Source organism: Oncorhynchus masou, chromosome 17 (assembly GCF_036934945.1).
Source record: "Oncorhynchus masou masou isolate Uvic2021 chromosome 17, UVic_Omas_1.1, whole genome shotgun sequence".
NCBI classification, from domain to species: domain Eukaryota; kingdom Metazoa; phylum Chordata; class Actinopteri; order Salmoniformes; family Salmonidae; genus Oncorhynchus; species Oncorhynchus masou.
The window spans coordinates 30,903,991-30,927,339 of NC_088228.1; the positions used below are offsets into that span (position 1 = coordinate 30,903,991).

General features: G+C 43.7%; 2 protein-coding genes across 4 annotated transcripts in view; one reads left to right on the forward strand and one right to left on the reverse strand.

Moving 5' to 3' along the window:
• LOC135558252 (obscurin-like) overlaps nt 1-19,667 on the forward strand; it is a 97,276-nt gene extending 77,609 nt beyond the window's left edge. Inside the window, exons 53-77 of the mRNA XM_064991973.1 lie at nt 1,382-1,663; nt 1,762-1,843; nt 2,456-2,577; nt 2,757-2,954; nt 3,110-3,142; nt 3,415-3,513; nt 5,312-5,530; nt 5,758-5,925; nt 6,814-6,870; nt 7,951-8,090; nt 8,434-8,634; nt 8,755-8,831; nt 9,067-9,237; nt 10,450-10,609; nt 10,752-10,868; nt 12,048-12,212; nt 12,454-12,612; nt 12,877-13,054; nt 13,525-13,638; nt 13,819-13,986; nt 14,331-14,433; nt 14,646-14,775; nt 15,485-15,578; nt 15,811-15,853; nt 16,505-19,667. Coding sequence (XP_064848045.1) covers nt 1,382-1,663; nt 1,762-1,843; nt 2,456-2,577; nt 2,757-2,954; nt 3,110-3,142; nt 3,415-3,513; nt 5,312-5,530; nt 5,758-5,925; nt 6,814-6,870; nt 7,951-8,090; nt 8,434-8,634; nt 8,755-8,831; nt 9,067-9,237; nt 10,450-10,609; nt 10,752-10,868; nt 12,048-12,212; nt 12,454-12,612; nt 12,877-13,054; nt 13,525-13,638; nt 13,819-13,986; nt 14,331-14,433; nt 14,646-14,775; nt 15,485-15,578; nt 15,811-15,853; nt 16,505-17,636 — 4,412 coding nt within the window. The 3' untranslated portion in view covers nt 17,637-19,667. The remainder of the gene's footprint in view (nt 1-1,381; nt 1,664-1,761; nt 1,844-2,455; nt 2,578-2,756; nt 2,955-3,109; nt 3,143-3,414; nt 3,514-5,311; nt 5,531-5,757; nt 5,926-6,813; nt 6,871-7,950; nt 8,091-8,433; nt 8,635-8,754; nt 8,832-9,066; nt 9,238-10,449; nt 10,610-10,751; nt 10,869-12,047; nt 12,213-12,453; nt 12,613-12,876; nt 13,055-13,524; nt 13,639-13,818; nt 13,987-14,330; nt 14,434-14,645; nt 14,776-15,484; nt 15,579-15,810; nt 15,854-16,504) is intronic.
• A 1,711-nt stretch (nt 19,668-21,378) lies between these two features.
• Nucleotides 21,379-23,349, reverse strand: part of LOC135558844 (guanylate kinase-like) — a 29,504-nt gene continuing 27,533 nt past the window's right edge. For all 3 annotated transcript variants that reach the window (XM_064993011.1, XM_064993010.1, XM_064993013.1), the window contains exon 7: nt 21,379-23,274. In XM_064993011.1, the coding sequence (XP_064849083.1) occupies nt 23,239-23,274 (36 nt within the window). In that variant the 3' untranslated portion in view covers nt 21,379-23,238. The remainder of the gene's footprint in view (nt 23,275-23,349) is intronic.

Genomic DNA, 23,349 nt, shown 5'->3' on the forward strand with positions numbered 1-23,349 from the left:
TCTGGGGAAGGGTACCAAAAGCATTCTGCAGCATTGAAGGTCCCCAAAAGCACAATGGCTTCCATTATTGTTAAATGGAAGAAGTTTGGAAGCACCAAAACTCTTCCTAGAGCTGGCCGCCTGACCAAACTGAGCAATCGGGGGAAGAAGGGCCTCTGTCAGGGAGGTGGCCAAGAACCCGATGGTCACTTAGACAGAGCTTTAGAGTCCCTCTGTGGAGATGGGAGAACCTTCCAGAAGGACAACCATCTCTGCAGCACTCCACCATTCAGGCCTTTATGGTAGTGGCCAGAAGGAAGCCACTCCTCAGTAAAAGGCACATGACAACCCTCTTGGAGTTTGCCAAAAGGCACTTAAAGACTCTCAGACCATGAGAAACACGATTCTCTGCTCTGATGAAATCAAGATTGAACTCTTTCGCCTGAATGGAAATCCTGGCACCATCCCTACGGTGAAGCATGGTGGTGGCAGTGTCATGCTGTGGGGATGTTTTTCAGCGGACTGGGAGACTAGTCGGCATCGAAGCAAAGATGAATGGAGCAAAGTACAGAGAGATCTTTGATGAAAACCTGCTCCAGAGCGCTTAGAACCTAAGACTGGGCAAAGATTCACCTTCCGACAGGCCAACGACCCTCAGCACACAGCCAAGACAACATAGGAGTGGCTTCAGGACAAGTCTCTGAATGTCCTTGAGTGGCTCAGTCAGAGCCTGGACTTGAACCCAATCAAACATCTCTGGAGAGACCTGAAAATAACTGTGCAGCAACACTCCTCATCCAACCTGACAGAGCTTGAGAGGATCTGCAGAGAATAATGGGAGAAAGTCCCTAAATACACGTGTACCAAGCTTGTAGCGCCATACCCAAGAAGACTCGATGCTGTAATCGGTGCCTAAGGTGCTTCAACGAAGTACTGAGTAAAGGGTCTGAATACTTGTAAATGTGGTATTTTAGTTTTTGAAAAACCTGTTTTCGCTTTGTCATTATGGTGTATTGTGTGTAGATTGATGAGGGGGGAAAAACGATTTAATCAATTTAAGAATAAGGCTGTAACATAACAAAATGTGGGAAAAGCCAAGGGGCCTGAATACTTTCCGAAGGCACTGTACGCCCAAACCATTCTGTTGTTGGGGTATGCCCACACCATTCCAACACAGAAAATATGCTTTTTAAGATACTTAATTAAACATTTCAAAAGTATACATTTGATACATTTGAAAGTATGTCACTCTTATTGTAATTAATTATAGGGCATACACTATTTTATAGAAATCTTGAAACACTGGACAGTTACTTTAAACTCCTGCATAATTATAAAAACTCCTAACCTATTGTTGTGCCTAACTGATTACCCCTCTCCCCTGTCCCTGTCTCTCCCACAGCGGCCCCAGTCTTCCTGACCGAACTCCAGAGCCAGGACGTGCCTGAAGGTTACCCGGTCAGCTTTGACTGCGTGGTGATCGGAAAGCCTACACCCAGCATGCGTTGGTTCAAGGACGGGAAGCTCCTGGAGGAGAATGACCACTACATGATCAACGAGGAACACGAGGGCTGCCACCAGCTCATCATCACCACCGTGCTGCCTTCTGACATGGGCGTCTACCGCTGCATGGCCGAGAACACCAGTGGCATCGCCGCCACTAAGGCTGAGCTCAGGGTTGACAGTAAGTATAGAACATATTAGATTGATTGGTTGGTTGCTTGCTTGCTTAATTGATGGATTGATTGCGAGTCATTGTGTAATACATCTCTCTTTCCTCAGTGTCTTGCAGCTCAGACTACGATACTGCAGCTGATGCCACTGAGACAGGCTCCTACATCAGCGCCAAGGGCTACATGTCTAGGTGAATGAGAGAACCAGCGAACAAGGCCTTTGACTTTGACTTCAACCTTCTTTACAATTCAAACCTGATTCCTAATAGTACCTGAAACGTTTCACTGGTCGTGTTACTCCTTTACCCTGTTAGGTTCTTATTTTTCAGAGTAAATAACCCACAGACACTAGAGAAGCTAAAACCAAGTATAATTCTTCCTAAAGGTTCTGTACAGCTGTAATCAAGACAACCCAACACTTGTCCCATCCAGATATTTATATCCCACTTAAGACACTCCCACTCTCCAATCCTTACAGTCTATCTATGCACAATAGGAAGAACGTAACCAGATACTATACCCTGATTACTCCCTTAAGGGGAACTGATCTCACCCCTCATTTGCTGACCTCAACCCCTCCTTCACCTAATCCACAGATGTCCATCTGTCTTCCCTATATCAACACGTCGCTCTCCTCTCCTTCATCAAACACATTCCAAAGCCTTCTGGCTTCCTACGGAGAGCCCTTAACTTTCTCCTTTGATTCCATGCTTCGTCTCTATCATTTATTTCATATCTCAGTGTTCAAAATGACGAACCCAACAACTGACAGCCTTTACTCTCTGCCTATCTTCTCCCCTCAGGGAAACTGAAGCGTTTGAGTCTATGGCAGAGGATGAGCAGATACCACAAGTACTGGATGAGCTCCATGATGTGCACGTCAGCCCAGGCTCACCCATCGCTAAGATGCAGCTGAAAGTCAAAGGTTTGGCCTGTGGGGTACTCTCCACCACTTCTGTATTAATCACACCAAGACCCTGCTAGACTACATTGTCTCTGCACGGGAACGTCAGAGGTCCGTTCCATAAGTCAAAATAAAGAGGAATTACTGCCCCCCCCCCCCCAGGGGAGGTTAGTTGTTTACTTTCCATTGATATTTCCCAGGTTTCCCCGCGCCCAGAGTGTACTGGTTCAAGGACGGTATCCCGCTGCGTTCCTCAGACAGGATCCTGCTGCTGGACAAGAGAGACGTCCACAGTCTGGAGGTCCTGGAGGTGAAGAGGGAGGATGCAGGAGAGTACTCTGCCTACATCAGCAACGCTGCTGGATCAGCATACTCCTCTGCTAGGATACTGGTTCTGGGTAGGTCTACTCATGACTGAAAGGTTTATACTGAGAGGGATCCCTGTCTTCTACTTTGGATAATGTCTTTAGTCTACATTGCGATGTGCATGTTATTTTATACACAACACAACATTCTTGTGTTTACCGAATTCACGATGACCCTCTTTCAATAGGTCCAGGAGAGCTCACACCTGTAGAAGAGCACGGTATGTAATTATCACTAAATAATACCAATTGATTAATTTATTGATTGATTCTTACGCTGCTACCTATTTTTTTTTTTTTTTTACCTTTGACATTTTAGTCATTTAGCAGACGCTCTGATCCAGAGCAACTTATTGGAGCAATTTTTCATCTAGTTCAGCTCAGGGATTCGAACCAGTGACCGTAGGTTACTGGCCCAATGCTCTTAACCGCTAGGCTACCTGCCGCCCCAATAACTTGTCACACTGATCTGCATCCATGTTTTACTTCCTAGATCCCAAGGTGCCTCTGGTGCCGCCACGGTTCCTGGAGAAGTTTAGCAACAGGAAGGTGAAACAGGGAGCCAGTGTCACCCTGTCAGTCAGAGTGGAAGGTACTGTATCCGCAACACTCTTCTCTTTTGCCAGGACAAGAATCAGGGTCATGTGTGAGATACAATATGCGTCCATAAAGGATATGGTCACTCATCATACAAAAATACAGTGCCTTGTGAAAGTATTCGGCCCCCTTGAACTTTGCGACCTTTTGCAAAGATATAAAACTGTATTTTTTTGTGAAGAATCAACAACAAGTGGGACACAATCATGAAGTGGAACGACATTTATTGGATATTTCAAACTTTTTTAACAAATCAAAAACTGAAAAATTGGGCATGCAAAATTATTCAGCCCCTTTACTTTCAGTGCAGCAAACTCTCTCCAGAAGTTCAGTGAGGATCTCTGAATGATCCAATGTTGACCTAAATGACTAATGATGATAAATACAATCCACCTGTGTGTAATCAAGTCTCCGTATAAATGCACCTGCACTGTGATAGTCTCAGAGGTCCGTTAAAAGCGCAGAGAGCATCATGAAGAACAAGGAACACACCAGGCAGGTTCGAGATACTGTTGTGAAGAAGTTTAAAGCGGATTTGGATACAAAAAGATTTCCCAAGCTTTAAACATCCCAAGGAGCACTGTGCAAGCGATAATATTGAAATGGAAGGAGTATCAGACCACTGCAAATATACCAAGACCTGGCCGTCCCTCTAACCTTTCAGCTCATACAAGGAGAAGACTGATCAGAGATGCAGCCAAGAGGCCCATGATCACTCTGGATGAACTGCAGAGATCTACAGCTGAGGTGGGAGACTCTGTCCATAGGACAACAATCAGTCGTATATTGCACAAATCTGGCCTTTATGGAAGAGTGGCAAGCAGAAAGCCATTTCTTAAAGATATCCATAAAAAGTGTCGTTTAAAGTTTGCCACAAGCCACCTGGGAGACACACCAAACATGTGGAAGAAGGTGATCTGGTCAGATGATACCAAAATTTAACTTTTTGGCAACAATGCAAAACGTTATGTTTGGCGTAAAAGCAACACAGCTCATCACACCATCCCCACTGTCAAACATGGTGGTGGCAGCATCATGGTTTGGGCCTGCTTTTCTTCAGCAGGGACAGGGAAGACGGTTAAAATTGATGGGAAGATGGATGGAGCCAAATACAGGACCATTCTGGAAGAAAACCTGATGGAGTCTGCAAAAGACCTGAGACTGGGACGGAGATTTGTCTTCCAACAAGACAATGATCCAACACATAAAGCAAAATCTACAATGGAATGGTTCAAAAAGAAACATATCCAGGTGTTAGAATGGCCAAGTCAAAGTCCAGACCTGAATCCAATCGAGAATCTGTGGAAAGAACTGAAAACTGCTGTTCACAAATGCTCTCCATCCAACCTGACTGAGCTCGAGCTGTTTTGCAAGGAGGAATGGGAAACAATTTCAGTCTCTCGATGTGCAAAACTGATAGAGACATACCCCAAGCGACTTACAGCTGTAATCGCAGCAAAAGGTGGCACTACAAAGTATTAACTTAAGGGGGCTGAATAATTTTGCACGCCCAATTTTTCAGTTTTTGATTTGTTAAAAGTTTGAAATATCCAATAAATGTCGTTCCACTTCATGATTGTGTCCCACTTGTTGTTGATTGTTCACAAAAAAATACAGTTTTATATCTTTGTTTGAAGCCTGAAATGTGGCGAAAGGTCGCAAAGTTCAAGGGGGCCGAATACTTTCGCAAGGCACTGTACATGCCAGTCCACAGACCACTGTTAGGAGAGACTATTCATCATACAACATGCATGTGAATACCCAAGTCCCACTGTGTTTCTCACCTCTCCAAGGTTCTCCCACCCCCATGGTGACGTGGCTGAAAGAGGAGTCTGCTGAGGACGTGTTGTGGATCAAGCCAGACACTAAGGGATATAAGGTGGCCAGGTCTGGGCGCCAACACAGCCTCATCCTCATGGATGTGGGTTCTGAGCACGCCGGCACCTACACCTGCATTGCCACCAACAGGGCCGGCCAGTCCATCTGCACTGCCCACTTTGAGGTAGAGGATGGTAAGAAACGGAAGACTATACTGTACTTGTTTGTTTGTATCCCCATTAGCTGTTACAATAGCAACAGCTAGTCTTCCTTGGGGTCCCCAATACATATTATGGGATAGGAAAACATAATGATACATGCTTTTTTAATCATTATAATATATACATAATAATGAGGTACGTGGCAGATAGCGAGTTCTAATGTGAAACATTCCTAATGTATGATCTGCTTTCTGTCGTAGCGCCACGGCCAAAGGAAGAGACCAAAATCCCTCTGGGTATTACTATCAGCCCACCAGTGGAGGATGCTGGCAGAAGAATGCCTTATCTAGGTGAAGTTGGAACAGAAGAGTTTCTTATGAAACTCACCTCTCAGATCACAGAGATGGTATCTGCCAAGATCAGCCAAGGTGAGTAGAAATGTGTCACGGACTGTTCCATCAAAGCTCCAAAATAGAGGACAGTGAGACATTTAATAAATGTTCTTCCACTATTCATGTGTATTTAAGGTAAAGTAAATGCACTTTGCGATTTGATTAGAATTTATTTTGAATTGATGTGTTACCTTTCATTTGCCTCTAGTTACTTATAGAATAGGTCATTTTAAAATGAATATTTCCAATTTAATATCTGGGAAATAATGGTGGAATAGTCCTGATGTATTGGAAAAGGTTTCTGTGTGTGTGCTTTTATTGCTGGCAAAAACATTTGCATCTGTACATCTCTAGTAATACAGAGTATGTTCTTATAGTGTTTTATAGCATAATAAAAATATATACATTGTCACTGAAGAAGTCTAAATTGAAATTGTATATATGCATTGCCTTTGTTATTTTGCAATTCTGTCAAACATTACAAGCTATATGTCATAACACTTCATAACAGTTTGTCATGTTATGACATGTTACTCTTATCCCACATGCAGTTCATTAGCCACAGGGCCAGCTAACAATGCCAACAATGCCACAGCTGCACTCCTGCGTTTGTGGATATGTCAGTTCCTAATAGATCGTTGGGGCAGGCGTTATGAATGAACAGCTCAAGGAAAATGTCATGCACTGTCTTGCTGCTCGCAATTTCCTTTGTGTGTTTCTATATAAGCAACGATGCCTTTTTCTCTTTCCTTGCACTCACCAATGCTTGTCCTGCGTGTGTTTTGAGCAACGTGTGGATTCCTACACCCTTTCCTCTCTTACGACTGTCCTGCCTTCATTTCATCATCCTTCCCCCCTCCATCCATCCATCCCATCCATTAATTCACTCACGTGCTCTCATCCAATCGTTAATCTGTTATTCAGACAGCGCACAGAACCATCAAGTGCTCCAGTGGATTGAAGCATGGCCCAAAGCCTCCAGTATGTATCCACAGTACATTAAGATCTCAGTTACTCTCACTGAAAGCCATATACATTCTTTCCACAAGTAAGTCAGTGTCGCTTTTGATCTGATTCTTGACGTTGAAGCTTATGCTCTGTTCTCTCCTCTGCACCGGTCTTACTCGGAATTGTTTCATTGAAAAGAGGAGTATGAAACCACAAAGGGGTTAGAAAGTGACGTCCCTCTGTTCATGCTGCACGACAGTGAGGATATCTTGGCTATCGCCTGAGGCGATGACTTGTGGAAATAATGTACTGGTATTATTCTTTGTCTAAGACGGCATTAAGTAAGATACAGTATTTCACAGTCGAAGACAGTTACACGTGAACATATTTTGAGACAAAACGGCCAGGATTCCATTGTAAAGTGGTGGACAAAGCTGTCATCAAAACAGTTCCATCATTCTCAGTATATATGATGAATGTGTGTATATATACACGTGATCAAATATCTCTCCCTTTATGTTTTTGCGCTCCATAATATTTATTTGATGCATGAGTAGAATATGTTTTGTATTGGCTCAGCAGGTAACTGTGATTACCTGAGCATATGATTCAAATGGCTTTGAAATTGATACTCGGCAAAGCATATACCGTAGCTGGAATATATGCCGACACTCAGACATGTATGGCCAGTCCTTAAGACCACACGTCTTATTTGTACAGCATCTTATGCATGCATCTGGAAAACTAACTCGTTTGTAATAGTGAACTATTGAATCAAATGACTTGTGCAGTAGCAGCAAAACTGTTGATGGTACTAATGTGTAGCTTAGCTAACCTTTTGGGAAATCTTAATAATTAATTGTACTGACTCAAAAATATACAGTTTTGACATTGATAATAAAATATATAAAATATCCACCTTATTTTCGGGGTCACGAAAGCTACGCATTCCAGGTGGTCTGTGGGTGTTTCAGTGGCCAATTCCCCCTTTCTGTGAATTTGTGTACAGTATATAGGCCTATGTGTATACTGTGTTATGTGTGTGTGTGTGTGTGTGTGTGTGTATTGTATGTTCTCCTGGCTGTCTCCCTCTGAACCCCCCTCCTCCCCCAGCCTCACTACGTGTCCCGGGAGGCGATAGCGACGATGAGACCAAAACACCCTCCGCCTCGCCCCATCACGGCCGCTCTCGCCCCAGCTCCATTCTCGCAGACTCCTCCTCTGAGTCTGACGACCCTGATGCCAGGGGAGAGGTATGGAACCATAGAAAGAGAATCCATCATTCCAGTTCATGGCTGTCATTACAGTCCTCTCTAATGACGCTGGAATGGGTCTATTTTCCTTCAAGTTTTTTCTCTTTCTGATATTTTTGATTGGATTTGGCTATAGAATACAGACTTGACTTATTCCTTTTAGCTCCTAGTGCAGCAAAGAGCCTCAACTGGCCTGCACCTCCAGCGAACCCAGTTCTGGGCAAATCTCTTTCAGTGCTTCAGATATCTCAGTGCTTCAATCCACTGATAAAAGTCACTCTGCCAATGTGAGCACTTATAAGCATGCTAGTTATAGACTTTGTCTGATGTCCTCCTCCTACAGATGTTTGACATCTATGTGGCTACTGCTGACTACAACCCCACCATCCCCAACAAAGAGACCATTTCCTTGAAAGAGGGCCAGTATGTGGAGGTTCTGGATTCGGCACATCCACTCAAATGGCTGGTCCGGACCAAACCAACCAAAACCACCCCATCCCGCCAGGGCTGGGTGTCACCTGCCTACCTGGACAAGAAACTCAAGGTTTGTTTCAAGATCTAAGTAATTGATTTAGTACCAATATTGTGCATCTACCGCTCCCTGTTTCCTATTTTTGTTAAATGTTATTGTGTTCTTAATGTTATTTAAACTATTGTGGGCTAGCCGTCTGCTGATGCTGGTGATGTCCCAGAGACAGGTGGAGAAGAGGTCTCAGAAGGAGAGTACAAAAGAAGACTACTGTGAGTCTAGACCTTCTCACGCAATCTTCTATTAGTCCCCAAACTTAACCTGAGACTCGACTTTTCGTGACTAAGACACTCAGTAAATGAACTCAATGAGATAACTCGTGTCAAATAAATGCTTGTTACATTCACAGATCATGAGGATTCGGGCCTGTGTTGTGCACAAGCAAGAAACACCACCACACTCAAGGGCAAACCATAATATATCCATAATGCTCTGTCTTCCCCCCAGCCAACTGATCCAGGACATGATCAACAGCGAGGCAGAGTTTGTCAAAGAGATGGACTTCTTCACCTCCCACCACGTCAAGCAGGTGGAGAGCCCTGACGCCCCAACTGACATCACCAGCCAGAAGGAGGCCATATTCAGGAACATCCACGAGATCAAGGCCTTCCATAGCGAGTAAGTACAGCTGGCCTGTTTATAAACAGCAACTTTTTATGGATTAATTAAAAACCTCTCTGGGATAGGCGGGACACTAGCGTCCCACCTGGCCAATAGCCAGGGAAAATGCAGAGCGTCAAATTCAAATAAAATACTATAAAAATCAAACTTTCATTAAATCACACATGTAAGATACCAAATTACAGCTACACTCGTTGTGAATCCAGTCAAAGTGTCAGATTTCAAAAAGGTTTTTCGGGGAAAGCATAAGATGCTATTATCTGATGATAGCACAACAGTAAACAATGAGAGAGTAGCATATTTCAACTCTGCAGGCGCGACACAAAACGCATAAATAAAATATAAATCATGCCTTACCTTTGACAAGCTTCTTTTGTTGGCACTCCAATATGTCCCATAAACATCACAAATGGTCATTTTGTTCGATTACTTCCGTCCATATATATCCAAAATGTCCATTTATTTGGCGCGTTTGATCCAGAAAAATACTGGTTCCAACTTGACCAACGTCACTACAAAATATCTCAAAAGTTACCTGTAAATTTTGCCAAAACATTTCGAACTACGTTTGTAATACAACTTTAGGTATTTTTAAACGTAAATAATCAATAACATTGAAGACTGGATAATCTGTGTTCAATACAGGAAGACAACAAACTCATGCATGCTTTCTGGTCTTGCGCAACTATCAAACAGTAAACATTACGTGACACTTGTTCAAGATGGCCGTACTTCTTCATTACACAAAGGAATAACCTCAACCAATTTCTAAGACTGGTGACATCCAGTGGAAGTGGTAGAAACTGCAAACCAGTCCCTTAGAAATCTGGTTTCCCAATGAAAACTCCTTGAATAGACAGTGACCTCAAATTCTGAATGGTTTGTCCTCGGGGTTTTGCCTGCTACATAAGTTCTGTTATACTCACAGACATGATTCAAACAGTTTTAGAAACTTCAGAGTGTTTCCATCCAAATCTACTTATAATATGCATATCTTATATTCTGGGGATGAGTAGCAGGAAGTTGAATTTGGGCACGCTATTTATCTAAAAGTGAAAATGCTGCCCCTTATCCCGATGAAGATTTCATAAACCCTTTATAATACCTGTATAGAAATCACCTAGCTGGTTATATTGTATTGACGTTTTACCCATTATATACTACCGTTATGCTGCTAAATGAATTGACCCCATAATGTGTGTTGTGCAGGTTCATGTTCCCTAAGTTGCGCGAGTGCGACACTGATGACGACGTGGCCATGCGCTTCCTGAGGAGCGGGGAGGGCTTTGAGAAATACCTCCAGTACCTCATAGGCCAGCAAAAGGCAGAGGCCGCTATCAGTGACAAGACCGTACACCACTTCTTCAAGGCAAGTCAACCCTTCACAAATACTGTTAACACAAATGGTCATAAATGTGTTTGTGTTGTCATCTTTGTCAATATAATGGCTTGCTGATGTAAGGCTAGTAATGGCCACATTTCTAAACCTTTGCTGTCTGTCTTTGTCACAGAAGTACACAGACAAACAGCAGGCCAGTGCCGACCCTGCTGAAGGGCCTGTATTGAGCATTAATGCCTACCTACAGAAACCCCTGGACAGAATCCAGAAGTACAAGGCCTCGCTCAAGGTGAGCGATCACCCTTTAATGCTGTAAATAGGGAATTAGGTATTTCTTTAGTCTGATTTTCACAGATATTTACTTTATGTACAATAAGATGCACTGTGATATGGTAAGAGACATGGCATAGGCCAGACAACATCAAACATACACATTCATGAAAAAACAAAACAAGAATGACAGATTATTAAGGATTAGCCCCTTTTTTTCAATTTTTGCCTAAAATAATATACCCAAATCTAACTGCCTGTAGCTCAGGCCCTGAAGCAAGGTTATGCATATTATTGGTACCATTTGAAAGGAATTACTTTGAAGTTTATGGAAATGTGAAAGGAATGTAGTAGAATATAACACAGTAGATCTGGTAAAAGATAATACAAAGAAAAAAACAACTGTTCTTTTGTAAAAAAAATTGTACCATCTTTGAAATGCAAGAGAAAAGTCATAATGTATTATTCCAGCCCAAGTGCAATTTAGATTTTGGACACTAGATGGCATCATTGTATCCAATGAACCACTGCATTTCTGTTCAAAATGTTGTATCAAGACTGCCTAAATGCGCCTAATTTGTTTATTCATAACTTTTCATGTTCAAAATTATACCCTCTCTTCAAACAATAGCATGGTATTATTTCACTGTAATAGCTACTGTAAATTGGACAGTGCAGTTCGATTAACAAGAATTTAAGCTTTCTGCCAATATCAGAAATGTCTGTGCCCTGGGAAATGTTCTTGTTACTTACAACCTCATGCTAATCGCAACAGCCTACGTTAGCTCAACCATCCTGTGGAAGGGACACCGATCCCAAAGAAGTTTTAATTAAGGAATCTTACCCCTCCCTTCCACATTACATAGCCGTCCCTCCTATACTCACATCCCCTTAATGTCCAAGGTCCCTGAGGGTCGCACATAATGTTATTGTACAACCCTAGCGTTTCAATGTCAATTATTGTTTTACACAGTTATATTTAATGTATCACATTTCACTATTGCCCGTTCCCAAATGAGTGAATCTATCCCTATTCTTTGTTCTTACCACACGTGCACAATTCCAAACAGTATGAATGAATGCACCAGAGCTGGAATTACCATGTTTTTATAATAGGAAAATGTACTCATTAGAACCTGGTTGGAATATTACTGCCAGTATTCATCTTAAATCGTTGTGCCCATTCCTGTGACTGTAGGAGCTGATCAGGAACAAGGCCCGGAACGGTCAGAACTGCTGCCTGCTGGAGGAGGCCTATGCCATGGTTTCATCACTGCCTCAGCGTTCAGAGAACACACACCACGTCTCCATGATAGAGAACTACCCTGCCACTCTGGATGTATTGGGGGAGCCCATCAGACAGGTGACTCATCTGGAAACAATGTCACGAGTGTCCTATTGAGGTCAGAATACCTCTTTTACAAGAGAAACGTGACCAAAAGGACAGCCCCAGTTAAACCATAGACTGAATGATGCCCACTTTGGGAATTGGAGTCTTTGACTATGGACTTACGTATTAGAGCTACTGTATCAGTTGGGGCCTAAATAGTCTAACTTGGCTTGAGTTGATATGTGGTGAGATGTGATGTTGTGTTTTGTGACAGGGACCCTTCATGATGTGGGAGGGTGCACCTGGTGTAAGGTCCTCCTCCAGAGGCCACCGTCGACACGCGTTCCTCTTCAAAAACTATGTCGTCATCTGCAAATCCAAGAGAGACTCCAACACAGACACCCAGGGCTACGTCTTTAAGAACATGATGAAGGTACGATTCTGTTTATTGCTCTTTCTGTTATACTTCAGATCTCTCAGCATGGCCATCCACTGAAGCAAGGCACTAAAGAAATACCATCAAATTCCAATCAGGTATTCAGGGTTGACATAGTAAAAGATTCTTGCTGGTGGAGAGAATATATCGTCGTTGTCACTCTTCCTATGACATAGAAAGGATTTACAAACAAATAAATAAAGTCAATAATTTGTCTCGATGATGACTACTGCTTATCTGTCTGTCTGTCTTCCTCTCTAGCTGAACAACATAGACGTGAATGAGACAGTGGAGGGTGACGACCGGGCCTTTGAGATCTGGCACGAGCGCGAGGACTCTGTCAGGAAGTACACGCTTCAGGCTCGCACCGTCATCATCAAGAACTCCTGGCTGCGAGACCTCAGGGACCTGCAGCAGCGCTATACCATGCCCGGCTGGAGTGAGTCTGACACACACACACATTCACTCAGATCCACCCGACACACACACATTCACTCAGATCCACCCGACACACACACATTCACTCAGATCTACCCGACACACACACACACATTCACTCGGATCAGTGTAGCCATGTTATTTTTTACTCATTATTTTTATTTGTTATTCACTGTCACTATTTGTATTTTTTGTTACATTTTTTTATCTTCCTGTTAGTCTACGAAGCATGTTACGAATAGCATTTGATTTGAGATCCACCCCGACACACACAGCACATGCGCACACACACATTCAGTCAGATCCACCTGACACGCACAGTAGACAAACAGAGAGGCATAGTTTGACCTTTACCATCGAACAACTATATTTTAAAATTGCATACCATTATTTGACCGGTCATTGAATAAAATGTGTCATCCCTCCACTCAGGTTAGATTGATGTGTAAATTCATGCCTCTACCTGTCCAGGTATGCCTGACTTTGATGAGCTTCTGGCTGACTGCACAGTGGAGCTGGGACAGACAGTGAAACTGGCCTGCAAGGTTACTGGAGTACCCAAACCTGTGGTCACCTGGTACAAGGGTAAGAGACGCACCAGCGAGACCACTGTGCATACGCAATAGGTGCGTGTGGAGTTTTAGAATATCAATGAACTACATACAGTAACATACATGACGTTTGTTTTTCTCCACATACTGTGGTCACACTGCATGAATGTAGAAACATCTCACGTGTTCACACTATTTCCTTCTCTGATGACAGATGGGCATGCGGTGGAGGCTGACCCTCACCACATCATCATCGAGGACCCTGACGGTTCCTGCACCCTGATCCTGGACAACATGACAGTGGATGACTCTGGACAGTACATGTGCTTCGCCACTAGCACCGCAGGCAACGCCAGCACCCTGGGGAAGATCACTGTCCAAGGTCAGTCTCCATTACAGAGGGGATATGACACTAACATTGCCATATTCACTTTCGCAAATTCAAGCCCAGACTATTCATGAGAATCATGGCTATTCATCAGGGGAGGCTGGTGGGAAGAAAGAGCTATAGGAGGATGGGCTCATTGTTATGGCTGGAATGGAATAAATGGTTTCCATATGTTTGATACCGTTACTTTTATTCTATAACAGCCGTTACAATGAGCCCATCCTCCGATAGCTCCTCCCAGCAGCTTAGAGTGAGGGATACTTTGCTTGTCCAGGATGATAATTATCATTCTTATGAGAGAAGAACACTATTTTTAAGAGTGTGTGTGTGTGTTGTAGTGCCTCCTCGTTTTGTGAACAAGATGAGGAATGCTGTTTTTACCGTTGGTGAGGATGCTCAGTTCTCCTGCACCATTCAGAGCGCTCCCAGCCCCAAGATCAGGTACAAGTACACCCCACCACACCCCTCTGATAGGCTCTCTCACCCCTCAAACTTTTTTAATTACATCGGACTGTGGCATTTGTTTCTTCTTACTGCCGTCATTATGTTACCCATTCTTAATGGTTAATAAGTATACATAAAATAATGAATAAGTATTGAAATAAACCTTTTTGAGAGCTCTCAATAAACCGTTTTGTGTGTTTTCTGGCCAGGTGGTTCAAGGAGGGCAGGTTGCTGACTGACCAGGAGAAGTATCAGACCTACAGTGAGTCCCGTAGTGGAGTACTGGTCCTAGTCATTAAAGGCCCTACGGAGAGAGACCTGGGACATTACGAATGTGAGGTAGGCCTATAACAGTTAAAGAATATAGGGCCGGTTCCCCAGGCAGATAACGCCTAGTACTGGACTGGAATGTACTTTCAATAGACATTCTTAATTCAGGACTTGTCACGAACATCGTCAGGGAAATGACTGGACCAAGGTGCAGCGTTGTGAGCGTACAGTTCTTTTTATTAAGACTGTCGCCAGCCAACGAACGAACGAACCTTATTAGGGCTATACAGGCCACTAACAGTCAACTACCCACAACTAAGGTGGCAAAACAGGCGGCCTAAGTATGATTCCCAATCAGAGACCACGATAGACAGCTGTCCCTGATTGAGAACCATACCCGGCCAAAACATAGAAACAGAAAACAGAATGCCCACCCCACATCACACCCTGACCTAACCAAATAGAGAAATAAAACGGCTCTCTAAGGTCAGGGCGTGACAGGACTAGGCTTAATCTGGGTCCAGGAAACCATTCCATACAGTTGTAAAACACTGGACTTGCAAGCCACCTCACCGGAATTGCTGCCAACCTAAGTTATGAACTTGTGAATGATCAATATAAATGAAAACCATAGAGACAAATAGTAGAGGTAACATGTAACAGTGTTTACATGATTTGGATGTTTTGCATCCAATTGCATTTTCATGAGAAATTACCATGATAAGATGAAGCCATTGGTTAAGTGAGCCTAATGTATCCTCCTCCCTGCCCATCCCAGTTGTCTAATCGACTAGGCAGTGCGAGGTGTGCAGCTGATCTGTGCCTTCCTTCTGCTGTGACTCGGAGAGGAGAGCAGGCGATCACCATCGAAGGTAGGAATACTCCCTTTCATACATGTACCGTGGTGCATTAGTTTAACCATTTTCCTATTTGACCAGATACATTCTCTACAGATGAAGTATGCCTTATGCCACAATAATTCAAAGAAAAAGACGTACCATCAGTTCATCAACAATTTAGATACTGTAGTCTTTTGTCATAAACATTAGCTGGCTATTTATTTGTCTGGCTAACTCCATAAGCCCAATCCTGCTTTCCTTGTAGTCACCGAGCAGGAGACTAAAATACCAAAGAAAACCATCATCATGTAAGTGTGACCAGCTTATGAAGCAGGCTAGAAGAAGCATGTATATTTGTGCGTGTCCCCCGTTGGCCTCTGCATGCATGGCCATGCAGTATTTGAACCCTGAGTGTGAGAGGGACTCAACCCCAAATATAACTTCCAAGGAGCCGGCATTTAATGAATGCGTAAAGAATTGTCATTAATCTTTTTTGTGTCTAGTCGTTTTCCTTAACTCATGTACCATCGCAGGCAAAGCCTCTCATTTGTATGAGTAGGCAAGACTCCATTATGCTCTGTGTGTGTGTGTACATGCTAATTAACACCTTGCCTATGTAGGCCTAGTGTCAAACAAGCTGTTCTATTCCTCTCACACCTTCTCTGCTGTCTCTCTTATACCCTCTGTGCTATTCCTCTCACACCTTCTCTGCTGTCTCTCTGATACCCTCTGTGCTATTCCTCTCGTACCTTCTGATCTGTCCCTCTCTCATACCCACTGTGCTGTGACCCTGAGCAAGGCAGTTTACCCACTGTTCCCCGGGCGCCGAAGACGTGGATGCCGATTAAGGCAGCCCTCCGCACCTCTGATTCAGAGGGGTTGGGTTAAATGCGGAAGACACGTTAACAGTTGAATGCATTCAGTTGTACAACTGACTAGGTATCCCCTTTTCCCTCCAGAGAGGAGACCATAACCACGGTGGTGAAGAACACCCGTATGAAGCGTCGTGGCCTGTCTCCATCTGGGTTCAACCGCTCCCAAACCTCCACCCCAGATCACCAGACCACCCCCACGGCCAGGCAGAGGAGGCAGGCTTCCACCAACAGGAAGACCACCATCCCCACCCTGTACGTCACGGAGCCCGAGGGGGCCGCCGGGGCCCGGGCTGCGGAGAACAAGTGGGTGGAGGTAGAGGAAATCATTGAGTACAAGGTCAACAAGTCGCCCAGGCCCTCCAGGAGAGGTGTCTCCCCAGCCGGGTCGGAGCGGGCACACACCCCCTCCTCCACCCGGCCACAGAGGTCCGCAAACCCTAACGCCAACAACTCCAACAACAACCTTGTAGAACTGCAGAACCACTCCGAGCTACAGGGGGCACAGCCTCTGTACTGGAACGATGACGAGGAGGATGGTGACGTGGCTGTGGATGGGTCCGAGGTCGCCCCTGGAATCAGTGGAGAGGCCTACGAGGTCTCCTCGCTTCTAATTCCTAACGACCATGAACACGAAGAGGACGAGGCCTGGCTAGAAGAGCAGCAAGAGGCTTTCATCACAGAACCGGATGACGATGACACCACACCCAGGAAGCTGGAGCCTAAGATCCTGACCGAGGGCAGTCGCGTTCTCACCCTGGAGGACCTGGAGGACTACGTCCCCAGGGAGGGGGAGACCTACGGCTCCTCCAACACCTGTTCATCACCTCCCGAGAGGCCCTGCGAGATCTCAGTGCTCCAGAGGGAGATTGGGGGCTCTGCTGTGGGCCAGCCGGTGCTGCTCAACGTAGGGAGGCCTGTGGGGATGCCTAGGGAGAGGCCCAGGCCGGGCTTCTTCAGCCGCTTTAGAGATCACCTCTCAGGAAGCATGTTCTCCCCGGCCGGCCCCCACCACAACCACCACCCCAGCGGAGGTCAGTCCAGGAGGGAGATTCCCATCCAGGTCAGCCACGCCAAGCTAGAGGTCAAGCCGTTGTACTGCTCTGAGGTGCAGAGAGTGGAGGGAGTGCAGCAGAGCTACAAAACTAAAGTCTACACGTCAGTGGGCAAGTCAGTTACTCTTCAGATTAGCAAGAATAACCCATATCAAAACAAATAATTTAGTGTGTGAAAACAAGTAGCTGGATTAGAACCAAGCAGATTGTTGTTATTCTGTGATACGTACAATAGCCCTTTTAGTGTTAAATGGGAACCTTTCTAGTTAAGTGTTAAAAAGCATATTCTAACATTGCATTTTACTGCAAATGGCGAATCATTCCATTTTCAAGCAACCCGGCTAAAAGTAAAATGCAGACACAGGAAGTCAGTCTTTTGGTCAGACAAAGTGGACTTTAAAGGACAAACATCCAAAGGGGCTGGATATGTTTAGGCTAAATTATTTCCGAACGCCATTGTATACTATCCAGCCTTCAATTTATTGCTGCCTTTCTTGCCACAAATTTCATGTACTGAAAAATACAATAATTATGAGTTGTTGCGACATGGACTGGCACTATTTAAGTTCAAAACTCCAACTGCTTTACCCTCGGGCGACAGATTTTTATAATTTTAGCTCCTTGATGTTAAACTTCTGTCCTGTAGGAGAACATCAGTGTAAAGTGCTGTACACGAAGTGTACAAAACATTAGGAACACCTTCCTAATGTTGAGTTGCACCCCGTTTTGTCCTCAGAACAACTTCAATTTGTCGGGGCATGGACTCTACACGGTGTTGACAGAGTTCCTCAGGGATGCTGGCCAAAATGCTTCCCACAGTTGTCAAATTGGGTGGATGTCCTTTGGGTGGTGGACCATTGTTGACACACCTGAAACTGTTGAGCATGAAATCCAGCAGCGTTGCAGTTCTTGACACTCAAACGTGTGCCCGGCACCTACTACCGTACCCCGTTCAAAGGCACTTAAATCTTCTGGTCTTGCCCGTTCACCCTCTGAATGGCGCGCATACACAATCCATGTCTCAGTTGTCTCAAGGCTTAGAAATCCTTCTTTAACCCATCTCCTCCCCTTCATCGACACTGACATCATCAATAAGGGATCAGTCTTTGTCATGGTGTTCCTAATGTTTTGTACACTCAGTGTATGTCTCTCTGTTCATTGCTTCCAGCTGAAGTTTAATGAACAAAGAGTATCCACCTTGAATTGTAGCATATCAGTTTGTACATAGGCTAATTCCTGTGGAAGGAGAAACTGTTTGTGTTCTCAAACAGTAACTGACCAAACCAATGACTTCAGCAACAGTAAAGAGCAGTCAGATTTGAAATGTTACAGAGGAGTTGTAATTCTGGAATCCACCCCAAAAAGAATAACTTTGACAAGATGATAGAAGTATAAGAGCATTGATTACTGAAGTTGCTGAATTGTGTGACACGTCGACAATGTTCTCTCAATAGCAGTCCCTTGAGAATGTAGACACATGGATCATTGAATTTTACTTCAGATTGGGTAGTCTGTCCTCCTATGCAGAATAAAGTCTCAAATGTTTTAAACATTTCTAAAATGGTCAATTACATGTTGTGCAGAGTTGATACATTTACATGAACTGTATATCACTTGTGGTTTGGACTGTGGAAAGATCTAGGTCTACGATTGTGTTATACAGGTCTCATATAAGTGTATCAATTTACTTCAGGTTACATACATCCATAACATGCAGCTATATAGGATAATTAATCTTGTCCTGGGTCATTTGTTTTATAGAAAGCCAAGTCTTCATTATCAGTATGAGAGCAATGAGGGGATTGACTTTAGACCATTTTTTTAAAGTATTTGTGATTACTTTGGAGTAAAATGTAATTAAAATATGTTTAGAAAAGTGACTGCATGATATGTATTAGCTGATTTGAGTGTTTATCGGATGAACACTGTCATTTCAATCCTTTATTCGGTTCAGGTGAGAGCAGTTGCATAGTTAGGTGTGAGTCATTGATCACACTGGATTTGTTGCAATATGTTTTAAATAGTGAATTACTGTTTCCCAAATTAAGTGTTTTGTGTTAAATAAAACAATATTGTAGAAGCATTTAAATACTTGTTTGCTGTAAGAAATTCAACATAAAGCACAAATAAGGTTTGACTGTCTGCACATGTCTAGTTAATGAAAATAAATGTTGAATAACCCTTAATAAATGAATTGCAACTGATGAACATGATTGGCCTGTTTTATTCACTCCTGGTGAATGTGTGGGTTGGTTTATATCAGGGATGGACAACTCCATTCCCCCGGGACCAGAGGGGTGTGCACACTTATCCCCATCCCTAGCAAACACAGCTGATTAAAATGAAGATCATGATTAGTTGATTATTGGAGTCAGGTGTGTTAGCTGGGACTGGAGCAAAAGTGTGACACCAATCAGGGTCCTGAAAAAGGGGTGTTTCTTTCAAAGAAATCATAAAAATCCAAATAACTTCACAGATCTTCATTGTAAAGGGTTTAAACAGTTTCCCATGATTGTTCAATGAACATGCACTTGTGGAACGGTCGTTAAGACACTAACAGCTTACAGACGGTAGGCAATTAAGGTCACAGTTATGAAAAATTAGTCTGAAAAAAAGATTCCCAGGGTCCCTGCTCATCTGTGTGAACGTGCCTTTGGCATGCTGCAAGGAGGCATGAGGACGATAGATGTGGCCAGGGCAATAAAATGTCCGTACTGTCAGACGCCCAAGATAGGGAGACAGGACGGGTAGCTGATCGCCCTCGCAGTGGCAGGCCACGTGTAACAACACCTGCACAGGATTGGTACATCCGAACATCACACCTGCGGGACAGGTACAGGATGGCAACAACTGCCCGAGTTACACCAGGAATGCACAATCCCTCCATCAGTGCTCAGACTGTCCGCAATAGGCTGAGAGAGGCTGGACTGAGGGCTTGTAGGCCTGTTGTAAGACAGGTCCTCACCAGACATTACCAGCAACAATGTCGCATATGGGCACAAACCCACAGTCACGGGACCAGACGGGACTGGCAAAAAGTGCTCTTCACTGACGAGTAGCGATGGTCGGATTCACGTTTAACGTCAAAGGAATGAGCGTTACACCGAGGCCTGTACTCTGGAGCGAGATCGATTTGGAGGTGGGTGGTCCGTCATGGTCTTGGGCGGTGTGTCACAGCATTAGACTGCCTGCATTGACAACCAGCTCAATCTCAACGCTGTGCGTTACAGGGACATTCTCCTCCCTCATGTGGTACCCTTCCTGCAGGCTCATCCTGACATGACCCTCCAGCATGACAATGCCACCAGCCATACTGCTCGTTCTGTGTGTGATTTCCTGCAAGACGGGAATGTCAGTGTTCTGCCATGGCCAGCGAAGAGCCCAGATCTCAATCCCATTGAGCACGTCTGGGACCTGTTGGATCGGAGGGCCTTGGTGGAAGACTGGGGTAACATCTCACAGCAAGAACATATCTGGTGCAGTCCATGAGGAAATGTACTTAATGCAGCTGGTGACCACACCAGATACTCACTTTTGACCCCCTCCCCCCTCCCTTTGTTCAGGGACACATTATTCCATTAATGTTCATCACATCTGTGGAACTTGTTCAGTTTGTCTCAATTGTTGAATCTTATGTTCGTACAAATATTTAACCATGTTAAGTTCGCTGAAAATAAACAGTTGACAGCGAGGATGTCTTTTTTTCTTCAGACGTTTAAAGCGTAGGGCTAAGAAATACTAGCCAGAATTAGGAGTCGACAATGGTAGCTCTAACTATTGATTCCATATTTCAGGTCAGGTGCGTGGCCTTCAACCTGCTATAATGTTAAGCAAATCATTGGCGGTGTTCAGTTACTGATTGAAAACTGGATCACTACGTGTATAAAATAAGATATCCAGGCAATATAGTTTCATTATTTGACTTTACTACAGTTGTAAAACACACACATATTTGTAAAACAAGGACTTGAAGGCTGGGTGACTTGTCAATATCTGGCCAATGAAAACAAGTATACATGCAAAGCAGGGCTTCAATCTGCATCGGGGAAGTTCAGCTTTATAGAGTGATTTAAAATTAAAGGCAATGTTTTCGCTTTAGTGGAGACTGCAGTCACTGTAAACGCTGCATATGTCGGCTCAATGGTAAATTCTATCAAATGAATATAAAGCTTCAGCTTTAGACTGAATCAAGGCTTCAATAATTGAAACGTTGGTTAGTCAAACACGTTTCATTAAGTCATTTGTGCAAAGTAATGAATTTCATGTTCAAAGGGAGATCAAACACAAAAGGACAAGAAGCAGTGGCGCATTAGTCATGGGCCACAGTAGCCTATGTCAAATAAAAAAAGTTACTAATGCACTCAATTTGGGTTGTGAATGGAAGTTGCCTTGTGAAACAAGGCATGTCAAAGTACAAACTTAAAAGTCATCAAAAACTGCTGAAACACTAGCCTTTAAGACCGGTTTGTGCAATTCAATGTCGCCAGTTTCAAGTAAAGCCGATGTTCCGTGTGCTTAGTTCTAAGCTTTTCTTTATTCTCCTTTAAGGACTGACACTACTTGCTCCAGTTATTTAAATATGCCATTGATCTTTTATTCTCATTCAATTGTTTTCTGTCCAAAAGAACCCACTGCATATTATACTACAGGTGAGATTTGTAAAATAATGATGAACACAAAACATAAAAGTTTCACGCCTGTACAACAGTGAACAAAAATCTATTCGGGGTAAGTCGTGGTCTCAGAAAGTGCAGCTTCCTGTATAGCTGTTCTAGTGATTAACATGATTGTAAATCCTAATTGGCAATCTTGTTTTATTGGTAAATTAAGTAATTCTATAATTTCAATAGTATGGTCAAATCCACAGGGAAACTTCAAACAGATTGCCTCACACACACAAGTTGACTAGGATCCCTAGCAAACAGCAGCTAGGCTACAGTCAGTTCCTGAGATCGGCTATGAATGTATATGAATGGATGGTGCTTCCCTGTATGACGATGCAAGGGCCAGAGTTAGCTAATCCCCAAGCCCCTGGCATTGTGATTGGTTGTTAGCTGCTCTATGTTGACAATACTGTTAGTCAACAATCCTTCTTAAAAGGAATGAAAGGCCTGGGCCTCTCCCTACTCTTTACCTTTCTGGCTATAGCTGTGGAACCGTGTTGTGGCTAATGACAACCAACGCATTTCCGTACAAACACATTTTCAGGTCAGTTCTGCTAGACAGGAACAGAACAGCAATGTTCCAAAGCTGTACCGACAGGTCTAGACTTCGGGGCAAACCAGGACATTTGCCAACATACCATACAAGTCTCCACTCTTGCTGAGCACTAGGTAGAATGAGTCTTGTTATTATGGTCAGGGTGAATACAAATAGAATGCTTAGGGGCTATAATACTGGTAGATGCACATCAGAATGACTTGGCGGCAGAAACTCCTGTGTGCAGTACTCCTTCATTGTAAAATAAAACAAGGTAGTCCCAGGTTAACCATTAATGGAGTATTTTTCTTTGTGGATCAAAATACAACAACTTTTAAGCTGACCACCAGGCAAATAAATAAATACAGCAAAATAGTTAATTTCTATCTTTCAAATATGTAAAAAGATATTCCTGCGCACTCAGAAGGCTACCATCTCTGGTTCGGGGCGAGGCAGGTTGTCTGTAGTTCCTTCTAACACCGGTATCTGACGGAATGTTCAGGATTGGAATAGGAGGGCTGCCATTTTGTAAGGAGTGGCCAGGGTGGCTGTCAGGTTTCTCGTCGCTTAAGACAAGTTGTTTTTCTGAACTTTTTTGATTTCCTGAAGAAAGAAAGTAGGTTTGAGGATGACATTTTGGAGATGGTGAAAATCAACACTGACATATCTATAAATTAT